The sequence below is a fragment of the Mesocricetus auratus genome, unplaced genomic scaffold, assembly GCF_017639785.1.
Source record: "Mesocricetus auratus isolate SY011 unplaced genomic scaffold, BCM_Maur_2.0 Super-Scaffold_100025, whole genome shotgun sequence".
NCBI lineage: Eukaryota > Metazoa > Chordata > Mammalia > Rodentia > Cricetidae > Mesocricetus > Mesocricetus auratus.
In genome coordinates this window covers 14,543,458-14,557,115 of record NW_024429206.1, presented here as the reverse complement: position 1 = coordinate 14,557,115, position 13,658 = coordinate 14,543,458, and the positions used below count along the sequence as shown (strand labels likewise).

The following is a 13,658-nucleotide window of genomic DNA, read 5'->3' as shown; positions in this document are numbered from 1 at the left end:
GGATCCCTTGGGTTTGCTGGTGTCAGCTAGCTGATCCTCAAGCTCCAGGCTCAGTGAGAGAACCCATCTCATAAAGTGAGATGGAAAAGGCTTGAAGAAGAATCCAGTGTGGACCTCTAACCTCACATGTGAATACACACACTTGCATGCGCACGCGCACGCACACACATACACACACACACACACACACACACACACACACACTTACACAGTTGTTAGTACCACCGCCTAAAAACAAACAAACAAACAAACAAAACCCCTGGATTAAAAAGACTCCAACAAGAAACCAGTTATTTAAAAATGGCCACTGGGCACAGCAGGTAGAGCACTTGCCCTATAAGCCTAATGACTCAGAGTTCAATGCTCAGGACTAATATAAAGGTGGAAGAAGAGAATTGGCTCCACAGAGCTGGATCCCATCTCAAATACTACAAGAAACAAACAAAGCGTGTTCCACTTTACCCAACCTCACTGTATGTTCTTTAAAACACTGTTCTCAAAAGCTTTGTGGAGCACAGGCATCTGATGGGCCAGGTTTGGTGGTGTACACATGATCCCAGAACATTGAAGGCCAAGGCAGGAGGATTTCCAGTTCAAGGCTAGCTTTCGGAACATAGCAGGACCATGTGTCAATAAACAGAAAAGTTTCTTTTCTTTTCTTTTCTTTTTTTTTTTAGAGACAGGGTTTCTCTGTGTAACAATCCTGACTGCCCTAGAACTCACTCTATAGATCAGACTAGCCTCAAACTCACAGAGATCTGCCTGCCTCTGCCTCTGGAGCACTGGGATTGAAGGTGTGCACCACCTCCTGGCTAATAAACAAGTTCCTATGAAGTCAGTGACACTCTGAGAAATACAGTATTTAGTTTATGATGGTTTCATCCTAACTAAAATCTTCTGATTTTCCAGGCATTAATAGACTTTAGCCAGCCGATGAGCTTAAGCTATGGGGGGTGTGTGTGTGTATGTGTATCTCTTAACTTGCTTTTTTGTTGCTGTGATAAATACTACAACCAAAAGCAGCTTGGGGAAGAAAGGATTTATTTTGGCTATAGTTGTCGTCTATCATTGAGGGAAGCCAGAGTAGGAACCCAAGGCGGGAACCAAAGCAGATAGCAGTGAGGAGTGCTACTTACTGACTCACTCCCAGACTCATGCTCTGCTCCCTTCCTTACACAACAGGGATGGTGCTGCCCGTGGTGGCCTGCCCCCTTCAGTCAATGTCCCACAGACACGCCCATAGGCCACTGCGATGGAACTAGTTCCTCAGTTGGGCTCCCCTCTTCCCAGGCACATCTAGGTCTGGGTCAAGTTGACAAAAACTAACTGACAATATGTGAGTGGGTAGATGGGCTGATAGATTCACAATTAAAATAATTTCTTTCTCTGTTTTTCTGTACTTATTAAATACACATTTTTGTAAAAATTCCAACTTAACTGTGCTAAGACAATTTTTGTATAGATTTATTTTCCTAAATTCTCATGAGGTCAACATAGAGTACATGTTATATAGGAAGGTGGAGAATTAAAAATTGAGAAAATTGAAGATGCCAGGCACTGCCACCCATTAGACAATTGAAGTTAAAAATAGATGCGTTCATGCATCGGCAGATGGATTCATACCCAGATGACTAGATTCAGAATCCAGTCACTTATGACAGCTTGCTAAGAAGAGTTTACCCAGCATAGACCTACTTAAAACTCAAAATTGCTTCAAAAACCTTCTATGGCATAAAACTAGGATCTAGTGATTAAGTAAAAATATTTTTGAATAGTCATATGTAAAGAATAATAGTTCAGGATGTTTAGGTTAATTTTAATAATGAAATTATTGTTTGTATTGACATTTATGATACGAGTTAGCTGGCAAGCTGTGTTATGTTTTTATTTACTTCTTTTAATTAATAATCAGCATCATAGAAAGAATGCCATCAAATAACTGCTATTTACTTAGGAAAAATATTGCTTTGGGCATTTCACCTCCCATTGTTCTAAAAATATACTCAGATTCACAGTTGCACCTGACTCTGATGGACACTGGTAAGTGGGACCACTGAATTTTTATTTCAGCAAGAGAAAAATAGATTAAAAGACTGTGTCTGTGGAACAGAGTGCCTTGGCAGCCCATTAAATCACTATTGCCATAGTGGGTTTTAGTATAATTATCTAACAGAAATTTTCCTAAAGGTGAATGTTGTACTGACCATATCATTTGTCATCTATTTTACAGAAAAATTTGCTTTTGTGTGGGATGTGGGTGGTAATATGGTTGAGATAGTGTTTGTTAGGTATTTTAAAATGTCATAATTGTGAGCAGCCAGTCTCTTTTTGAGAGATTAAAATGTGACCTCTCCTTTATGTAGCTAACTCGGTCTCCTGTTATTATAGATCTTATCGGGCACGTGACCCAAATCTATTTTCCTCGGTGCTGTGAAGCTGTTGTCTCCCACAGTTTCCTTGCTTGTCTTGTTTCTATGGTAACCCTGCACTCACTGTGTTTGCAGAGAAACCCTAAAGCAGGCAGCAGCTCAGAAGTCCCAGCAGCTTTCAGCACTGCAAGAAGAAAACGTCAAACTTGCTGAGGAGCTGGGGAGAACACGGAACGAAGTCACAAGTCATCAAAAGGTCAGTGGACCTCCAGTGGGGGGTTTAGGTTTGGGGTGCTGGCATTTGCTGTTCTTGAAGCATTCCTAGAGGCTACTCCAATTTTCTCCGGGTGACTAGGGTGTTTCAAATGGGATGGCTTGTTTACCCGTGTTACATGTCTTCTTGCTTTCAGGGAGGCACACTGCTATAGGACTTAGGGCCACAGTGAATTGACAGTTCCACTACCACATCCAGCGCCAGAGCTTACCAGCAATGAGAAAAGGTCCTTCTTAGATAGTCTTCTAGCAGTGCAAAGAACCAAACATTGTCCTCTCTACCACAACTTTGATTCTATAATTATTTTTCTCTTAAGAATTTTTTTCCCGCTTTTCACTGAAATTGGTCTTAAGGATACAGATTCTAAGAATATGGTTTTGGCGTGAAGGTTACTGGTTGATTTTGGTAGTACTTTTCCAATAGACTTGTGAATGTGTGTGTGTGTGTGTTGATTTGTGGAATGTGGTTTCTAACTAGAGTGTATCACAACCTGCTCACTGAGATCTGTGTCGCAGAGGTTTCTGACCGAAGTTACTTAAGCATGGGAACAGAACTGATTATAAACGATATTGTGTTCTGCTTTGAATTCTTTAACATTTGAATCAAATGATAGTCACATCTGATCCCAGAGCAGCTGCTGGGATTTTTAAACATTTATGTTTGCTCTGCACTGCAAAGGAAAAGATCTATTACATGCTGCAGGCATTGCCTTTGACCAGGTAGAATAGTTTGGAGTCACTTCATTTGGTGTTCATCAAGATGATTCAGTGTGTGGGGAAAACACTTCATTTTTTTTCCTTTTCGTGTTTTCAGGGCAGAGTATCACTGGTTGACCCAGAACTCACTATGTAATACAGGTTGGCTTCAAACTCAGAGCAAGTCTCTACCTCCTAAGTATTGGGAAAGTCACCATGTCCACGGTTTATTTCATACTTTAAGATTTTTGTTGGGCTGGAGAGATGGCTCAGTGATTAAGAGCACTGGCTGCTCTTCCAGAGGTCCTGAGTTCAGTTCCCGGCAACCACATGGTGGCTCACAACCACCTTGAATGAGATCTGGTACCCTCTGCTGGCATGCAGGCAGAAGGCTGTATACACAATAAATACATTAAAAAAATTTTTTTTGTTTTTTTTACAAGACAGGGCTGTATTGTTTTGGAGGCTGTCCTGGAACTCGCTCTGTAGACCAGGCTGGCCTCGAACTCACAGAGATCCGCCTGCCGCCTCCCGAGTGCTGGGATTAAAGGCGTGCACCACCACTGCCTGTCTATAAAATATTTTTTTAAAAAGATTTTTGTTATAGCTGTCCCCACTTTCATCATTTCATGAAGGAAATGCTGCAGTCTCCCAGCTCCAAGTGTGTTGTCAGGTGCTGCAGGTTGTTGACAGTAGCAGACTCAGTGTGTTGGGTAACAGAGATGACAGTGGTGATCTGTCCCCTCTGCAGTTGTGTGTGACAGCACTCTTAGCCCACCTATAGCAGAAGATGGAAGCACAGAGAAGATAGTAATTTGTTGAGCATTCTCTGGCAGGCAGTGCCACAATGTTTGTCATCTTGTTTTGACTTGGAACAGAATCAAAGTGAGTTGACTTAAGCAAGGTCACTGCACTCCTTTTTGAGCAGCTTGTGAGAAATTTGATTTCATGAAGAAGATTTTCTTTCCTGTTGTTGCTGGAGTATCTACATCATCTGGGATGTGGAATTCCAGGGTGTCACCAATCCTGGGAGAGAAGGATTTGGGTTAAGTGCCTATCTCACTGGCTTTTCCTTCCTTCCTTCCTTCCTTCCTTCCTTCCTTCCTTCCTTCCTTCCTTCCTTTCTTCCTTCCTTCCTTTTTGATTTTTACCCATTTCTTTGAATATACTATCTCTGGTAGAGACAGTGGCTCATCTACAGAGTGGGTGGGGAGGTTGCCTTGTCCTCTCATGCTGTGATCTGAACTGGACTAATTATGTCCATTGTGTCTTGCTCAGCTGGGAGGGGCTGAGACCTCCTGACTCTTGGTTGCGTTTTCAAAGCTCTTCCTGTCTTAGCAGCTCTTTATTTAGCTTTCTATGAAAAGATTTTGTGCTTAATGATTAAAAAGTAATTTTGCTGAGTGTTAGCCGATACCAGCTACATCCATAAAAGAAACTTCTTTCAAAGAGTGGAAGCTGGAAATGGTGGAAGAGCCTGTCATCATAGCACTTGGGAAATACAAGCATTGAGGGTCAGGAGTTCAAGGCTGGCCTTAGCTACACTATGAGTTTGAGACTACCCAGGCTACAATGGCCAGTTCAAGGTCAATGTGAGCTATATGACAGACCTTGCCTTAAAACAAACAACTAAAAAGTTGGTTATTAGATTGTTGTTTGTTTTTTATTCTAAAATGAAGTAAATGTCAACTAAAACATGATACTTTGGTGATGGGACACTTTCTGTGTTTTTGTTTTTGTTTTTAAACTGGGGATCAAACATAGGATCTCATTCATGTAAGACAAGCACTGTACCAACTGAGCTATATCCCCATCCCTGATTATGAAGATTATTAAAAGAGACACTAGCCAGTGGTAGTGCATGCTTTTAATCCCAATCTTTGGGAGGCAGAGGCAGGTAGATCTCTGAGTTTGAGGCCAGCTTGGTCTGCACAGTGAGTTCCAGGACAGCCAGGGCTACACAGAGAAACCCTGACTCAAAAACCAAAAATAAATAAATAAAATGAGATAAAAAATAAAAGTGGTAATAACCAATAAAGTCTATAGATCATTCTTGTCTTGATATGTACACTCAAAAAGAATGGAGAAAGCCACCTATTTAAAATAACCTAGTTGGGTATAATAGCCCATACCTGTAACCCTAGTAATCCTGGTACTTGGGAGGTTGAAGCAGGAGGTTTGCAAATTTGAGACCAACCCAGGCTACATGGTTCCAGGTCAATCTGAACTACACAGCAAGACCCTGTCAATAATCTATTCATCCACGCATGCATGGATACATGCATACATACATTTATTCTTTCATGTATACATATATGAAATGGTTTACAATCAGCCTTATTTTAAAGAAGATAAATTAACTTGTCTGACTCTGACTCTTACTATCTCTATGAACCTTTTGTGCTAATTACTTTGTAAAATTATGAATTTTCACTTAGTTAACATCCTTGAGTTAATGAGATTTTGTTTTTTGTTGTTGTAGTTGTTGTTTTGATTTGTCTTTTCTTTTTGAAGTGTTGGGGATAAAACCTAGATCTTTTTTTCAGTAGTCAAGCTATTTATTGGTTGTCTCTGTTAGAAATATAATATAAATGTACTAAGGCTATAGGTCAGTAATACAGTGTTTGCCCAACCTGCCCGAGATTCCAAGTTTAGTCTCTAGTACCACAAAAGGAAGAATGAGAGAGAGGAAATGCATTATGGTGTTGTAGAATATTTGTTTAACTATGCAAAGGTGTGTGGCATTTGTTTGACTGTGTAAAGACATGTTCCTGTGTTATGTTGCCTGCCTAAGACGCCTGATTAGTCTAATAAAAAGCTGATTGGCCAATAGCGAGGAGGGAGTCATAGGTGGCACTCCTGGGCAGAGAGAGTAAGTAGGAGGAATTTAGACTCAGGAGAAAAAAGAAAAAGAGACACCAGGGAGATGCCAGAGGCCAGACAGAGAGACATGGTGGAATCAGGAAAGTAGGACATAGAAAATGAATGACAGGTAAAAAGCCTCAAAGCAAGCATAGATAAATAGAAACAGATTAAATTAAGTTAAAAGAGCTAATGGGACAAGCCTAAGCTAAGGCTGAACATTCATAATTAATAACAAGTCTCCTTGTCTTTATTTGGGAACTGGTTGGTGTCCCAAAGAAATTACCAACTACATTACAGAGCTATAGTGTTTGACAGAAATGCTATTTTTAAAATATAGAAGTTCAGTTGTATTACTGTATTTAGTGTTTTACTCTAAAATTAAACTGGCAAAGACTACATTGACAGGGTTAGGTAAATCCTGACCTAGGTTGCTTTACTTAGCAACGTTATTATGCACTGGACATTCACTGAGAAGCCTTACCACTGCTTTTGTGAAGTCCTGACCTTCCTCTGAAATGAGATAGTCTTACAAGTGAGGAAGCAGAAGCTCCTAAGTGACAGCTCGCTGAGGATACACCCCAGTGGAAATGAGATGTGAAACAGTAGCTGTGGCTTAGGACATTTTTTCCTGGCTGCTGCCTACTGAGAATGAAACCTCATTACTTACTTAGTAACCACCGTTTTAAAGACTTGCAACAAAACAAACTGTGAGACAGGAATATGGGGTAGGTGGGACCAAACAGTACTGTACAAATGTATTTGTAGGCTGGGGTGTTGTTCAGTGGCAAAGAGCTCCCATCAAATAAGGAGGCTGTGGGTTTGAGCCCAGCACCAGGGTGTGTTTGTGGGGGATGCACTCTGAGCTTTGTTGGTATGTTTTTTCCCTTTTCAGATGTTTATTTACTTATAAATCCCAAGACACCCCTGAATATGTCTGCATCCTAAGGTTCTCACTGGAGTTACTGGGAAGGAAGCTCTACTTCCTCTGGGAAGCCTCCTTTATTTGAGGACTGTTTACTTCCTGCCTGTCCTTTTCACATTACCAGGATGAATCATTGTCAGAATTTTTAAACCCTGTTCTCAAGAGGCTTCAAAGCAAAGCTGTTTATTGAATTAAGAGGACTCCCTGTCTCCCTGTGACAGTGGTTGTGTAAAATATTTCCTTTTTATTCCCTTAAAAAAAAAAAAAAGGCCGTGAAGGGATTCTGAAGCTAGATACAGTGTTGCACGCTTATTGTCATAGTGCCAGGGAAGTGGAGGCAGGAGGCTGGAGCTCAAGGTCATCCTCATATATAGTTAGTTCAAGACCAGCCTGGGCTACATGAGACCCTGTCTCAGAAAACCAGGAATTGGGTCTGGAAATGATGGAAGACAATAATAATGAGCAGGACTTGGCTGATGTGGGTATGGAGTGAACTAGAAGCCACTTTTTTTTTTTTTTTTTTTCCCGAGACAGGGTTTCTCTGTGGCTTTGGAGGCTGTCCTGGAACTCGCTCTGTAGACCAGGTTGGCCTCGAACTCACAGAGATCCGCCTGCCTCTGCCTCCCGAGCGCTGGGATGAAGCCACTCTTTCTTAGAAGTCCTGCCTGATTAGCCTGCCCATGGTACCACATTCAGGAGGTGTGAAGGAGGGATCCTAGCAAAGGGAAGCATCTATGCTTACTTACAGTCCCCTGAGGGGAAGACTGCTTGGTCAGAAACAGATTCCCCACCCCTGTCCACAGCTGGCATTGTCAGTGCAATTAGATAGCTTTCTTCAACTAAAATCCTTAAGAGAAAAAATGAGGGCTAAAAGGATGGCTCAGCAGTTTAGAGCACTTGCTGATCTTGCGCAGGTTCAATTCCCAGTGCCCACATAGTGGCTCACAACTATACACAATTCCAGTTCCAGAAGATCTGATGCCCTCTTCTAACCTTCATGGGAACCAGGCATGAGTGTGATGCAAAGACATACATGCAGACCAAATACTCATACATATAAAATAATATAAATAAAGCTTAAATGTAAGAAAATTATTATTTATTTATTTTTTATGTGTGTGAATTCAGACATGCCACAGTGCCTATGTAGAGGTCAGGACAATTAGCAATTAGAGGGAGTCAGTTATCGTCTGTCATCAGTTTATCAGGCTTAGTGGCAAGTGCCTTAACCCACTGAGCCATCTTCCCAATCCTAAAGTCCTTAAGCTTCTTTTTTGTATGGGATTTTTTACTTTAAGTGAGAAGAAGGGCAACAACCTAGGGTCAGTTAGGATTGCAAGTGGCCAAAGTGTTTATCTGGTATCGGTATGTAAAGTGCATTATCTTTTAAGCCTTTAAAGTTATGTGTGCATAAAAATAGTGTTGTGTGAGCATGTTGAGTATGTGCGATGGCAAGTGTGCATTCCATGACACACGCATGGCAGTCAGAGGACAATCTGATCCTTTCCTTACACCCTTATGAGGACTCCAAGGTTGAAATCCAGGTTGCCAGCTTGCACAGCAGCCTTTTCACCCTTCGAGCCATCTCACCAGCCCTGCGTTGTCTTCTAATGGAATATGTTAGGTAGAACTAAGTGAAATTGCTTTGTTTAGCAGTCAACAGCAGGCATGACTTAGAAGTTACGACTGTTAGTGCAACAACGTGGACTGTGCTCACAGCAAGTTTTCTGCCTGATGCCCTGAGTGATTTCTTGTTGTTTCATATTGGTTTTTGCAAGTGTGCGTGCGTGCGTGCATGCGTGCGTGCGTGTGTATGTGTGTGTGTGTGTGTGTGAACATGAAGGTTTGCATGCCAGTTCCGCATTACACATTTTCAGTGTTCAACTTGGTGGCATTTAATTTTATAGTGCCCATGTTGTGCAATCACTACCTCTGTCTAGTTCTAAAACCGTTTTAAAGAGGGCTGGGCTGTGGTGGTACACTCCTTTAATTCTAGCACTCAGGAGACAGAGGCAGGTGGATCTTGGTGAGTTTGAGGCCAGCCTGGTCTACAAAGCGAGTTTGAAACCCTGTCTCAAAACCCAAACCAAACCAAACAAAACCAAACGAACAAACAAAACTTTAGGGGAGCCTCTATGCCTTCTTTAAGCAGTCACTTCACATACCCTTCTCCCAGCCCCTGGAAACCACCAGGGTTTGTCTATTCTGGACATGACATATAATTGGAATCAAATATTGTATGTCTTCTTCACTTAATGTTTTCAGGAGTGGGGGTTATTATTTTTCATTGCTAAATTTTATTCCATCTGATAGACATGTATTGATGTTTATTTACCCGTTTTTGTTGGATGCTATATGCATTCTTTCTCCATTTGTACCTTTCCCTTGAGGTCTGCAGCCCTGCCTATGGTAGCTGCCTCTAAGTACCACCTTGGATGTTCTGTAAGCTGGGATGGTCTCCTCGACTGTAGTTCTCAAGCGTGTTCCACACTGTGACCCTAACACACACACACACCCCTCCCTCCCTCCCTCTCTCTCCCTCCCTCCCTCCCTCTCTCTCTCTTTCTCATTTTTTAAGACAGGGTTTCTCTGTGTGACCCTGGCTGTCCTGTCCTGGAACTCACTTTGTAGACAAGGCTGCCTTCTGAGTGCTGGGATAAAGGCCTGCACCACCACACCTGGCTGGATAAACTCTTGACCCCTCTACCTGGGATTTGCTGTGTGCATGGTGGAAGCACTCAGACTGAATTTAGGTCCTCACATAAATTGACACTGTACAAAGCACTATTTTCTTTTCATAGAAAATTCTAAAAATAACCAGGTGAGTTCTACAATACAAGAAGGCACCTCAGGTGGTCCATGTTGAGATGGATGACTGATTTATCGTTTGAGATGTCTGTTCTGTTATTTCTTCACATGTATTCTGAGCAAAAAGAGAACGTTTAACTATTTACAATAATGTATGGTCTTCAATAGACATGAACACCTGGAGACCACCTTTGAGATGAATGTCTGCTTTATCATTTACAAACTTCACATGTATTCCATCTTATAAAGTCAGCAGGTATACTGAGAAGTCACCATGGAAACAACAGCTTTTCCCCAGGGGTATTTGCAAAATGAAGCTATGGCTTGATTTTTGGAAACTTAACAAAGATAAGATGGGTCAATAGCTATTTTGTAAAAAGTTATTTCTGAGTGAAGCTATGGCAGAGAATGTACAAAAGTTGGATGGGGTTCACATCTAAATTGATCCACGATTTAGCCTGTTATGCATTATTTTGTAATAATAGTGAACAACAACCATCAGAATTTTAATCTAAAGCTCAGGAACACTAGAAAATAGGGCTGTCTGAAGTTAGATCATGAAGTCTCTTCCTTTGGTGTCTAATGATACAAACTGATTTAAATATGACCTGCTGTCACTGCTGGTTTTGTTTTGCTTGAGACAGGGTCCTATGTAGCACAGGCTGGCCTCAAACTCTCTAATGCAGCTAAGGACAGCTACTTGAACTTTGAGCTCTAATCTTCCTGCTTCCACCTCTCAAGCAGTCTAGAGACAGTCGTGTGCCACTGTACCAAATAAAACCATGGCTTCTTGAACTGCCTCCTCTCTTGACCTCTTTTTGCTTGAGAAATATAGCCCCTAGGTACATAGGCATATAAAATAAGTGTACCCACTAAACATTTACTGATAATCACAAATTTATTTTTAAAAAATTCTTTGAGGTACATGTAATTTTATCATCTATTAAAGCTGAAGGAAAATTTGTGTATTAATAATGCATGAATATTTAATATTGCAGAAGGGAGAATAGCTTCAACATTTGTCAGAATTGATCAATATTTTTACTCAAAGCACTTGGGAAGTAGAAGCAGGTGAACTTCATAGGAAGACCTTGTCTCAAAACAAACAAACAAACAATGATTTTATAACTACCATAACTGAGAAACAGTACTTCATATAAATGTGTAATGCAAAATGGCAGAAGTATGTTTACGGCCATTTCAGAAATGCTGGAAGTTCTGTCCTAATCCACGTCAAAATTCATTTAATATTTTGTTATTGTGTTGTTGTATTTTTTTTTTACTAATTGTGCATGATCGACTCAGGACACCTCAAGACCAAGTTCTTAGCACAAAGGAGATTTATCTGCCCCAAAGGGATAGTGGGCAGGGAATAAGATACAAGTAAGACAGGACATAGAGGACAAGGGAGAAGGGGAAGGGTATCTGTCACTGAATGGGACAAAGGACTGCCTCAGGATAGAGAGGAAGCAGGTGGCACATAGGAAAATGGTGGTTTATAAAGGTGCCAGGGGAAACTCCATGTTAGGATGAGACGTTTAATTTTAATTGAGTATGTTAATTAGGTGAATCAAAGGGGGCTTTTGATTACTTCAGGAGGAGGAAGTGGCCAAATAAGGGAATAGACCTTGATGGCCAGCTTTAGGATGTTAAACAGTTTTTAACAAGGAAGAGGAGATGGAAGGAGAAGTACAAGATCTGCCAGAACAATGCTTGCCATGTTTGAGCTGGTGCACATCTTTAATCCCAGCACTTGGGAGGCAGGGACAGGTGGATCTCTGAGTTTGAGGACAGTCTAGTCTACAGAGCAAGTTTCAGGACAGACAGGACTACACAAGAAATCCTGTCCTGAAAAACAAACCAAAAAGGAATAAGGAAAAGGAAAACAAAACCCTAAGACAGCCAGAGAGATGGCTCATCTGGTAAAAGGGCTAAACCATACACACAAACCTTATAACATGAGTTACATCTCCAGGACTCATGTAAAAAGTTCCACGAGGCAGGGCATGGTCACACACACCTGTAATCCAAGCACTGGGAGGCAGAGGCAGGTTCATCTCTTTGAATTCCAGGACAATCTGGTCTATATAGTGGGTTCTCAGCCAGCTTGGACTGCAGAGAGAGACTATGTCTGAATAACAACAAAAACAAGAAAGTTGAATGTAGTGGTGTGCATCTGTAATTCCAGTGCTTATAAAGCAAGATGGGATGGAGCTGGAGAGAGGGAGGGGGGAGGGAGAAGGGAAGTGGAGACAAGAGACTTGCCCAGAACACAGTGCAGTGCAGAAGGACCTTGCCCACTTCAGTACAGTGGAAGGCAGAGACCAGCTCCATCAGTCCTCTGACCTCAGCAGACACACTCAAGCACTCACACACACCAACTGAAATAAAAACAGCTTGTCCATCCCAGTCCCACTCAGCTAATGCTGTTTTGAGTTATCTCTAAGTGCAACATTAAGGGATATTTTCCTCCTTTTGATTTTGTTTCTATATAGTATTGTTAAAATATCTCTCTCCCTCCCTCTCCTTCTCCCTCCCCCTCCCTCTCTCCATCTCCATCTCTGTCTCTACCTCTATCTCTATTTCTATCTCTTTTGGTTTTTCAAGACAGGGTTTCTCTGTGTAACAGTTCTGGCTGTCCTGGAACTCACTCTGTAGACCAGGCTGGCTTCGAACTCACAGAAATTCCCCTGCCTCTGCCTCTGCCTCTGCCAGAGTGCTGGGATTACATGCGTGAGCCGCCACCACCTGGCTATGTTAATTATAAAAAAAGAAGTTAATTATTCTTTGAGAAAGTAATTTTGGGTGCAGTGTATTCCCTGAGGACAGCAACCTCTGCTCTGTTTCTTTTGCTTGTCAAACATTACATTAGGAAGTAAGTCAAGGGACTGTTCAGTTGCTCACCATCTTCCCTGAGGAGGCATGTTTTAAGTTTCTTGCTTGAGGTCTCCCTTTAGACTTTAGACTTCTTCAGCATCCTGCCTACCTCTCTGGCTTTTGAGGGAAGTTTTACAGGGCTGTTCCCTGGACCTGACTGGTGCCTCAGATGTGAATGACTGCCCGGGCATTAGGGCTGAGGGGATGGTTCTTTTTCACTTTGCCTTGCAGTGAAGGGTGTTTACTGCTGTTTCGAGAATATGGCACAGAGACACTGGGGAAGTAGCTTTCCTCAGCACCCAGTGCTAAGACTCTGTGTGCATGGCACAAAGACCTGCTTTGTATGTATTGGCCTCAGTCACTTACAGCCTTTTCACCCTGTGGCCACACAACAGCGTTCTTTGTCAGACAGTGTTAGCTGTGGATGTATGTATTTGAGAATGCAGCTGTGTGTATATATTCCTATAAACTCAAACCAGCTATTAAGATATATTATTTCAGTGCTGGGGAGATGGCACAGCAGTTAAGAGCACTGTATGCTCTCCCAGATGACTCAGGTTCAATTCCCAGCACCCACATGGCAGCTTGCAGCTGTCTGTAGCTCCATTTCCAGGGCTTCTGATACCTTCACACAGACAGACATGCAGGCAAAAAAAGAAGCAAGGAAGGAAGCACAAAGAGATGTTACCTCCTTGTGCATCTCTTGAAAGCATATGAAACTTCAATTGGTAACTAAATGTGTATCACTGTTGCAGATCAGCTTCCCCAGGCCGCAGGGTTGAGAGTATATGTGGTGTACAGTGGTTATAAATGTAGCCCCTGCCTCCCAGAAGGAGAAGGGAGCTGTC

The 13,658-nt window shown here is 41.9% G+C and overlaps 1 protein-coding gene across 8 annotated transcripts in view; it reads left to right on the top strand.

Moving 5' to 3' along the window:
- The window catches only part of Clip1 (CAP-Gly domain containing linker protein 1), a 108,530-nt gene that overhangs the window by 76,283 nt on the left and 18,589 nt on the right, over positions 1–13,658 (top strand). For all 8 annotated transcript variants that reach the window (XM_040731656.1, XM_040731653.1, XM_040731655.1 and 5 more), the window contains one exon: positions 2,505–2,625. In XM_040731656.1, the coding sequence (XP_040587590.1) occupies positions 2,505–2,625 (121 nt within the window). The remainder of the gene's footprint in view (positions 1–2,504; positions 2,626–13,658) is intronic.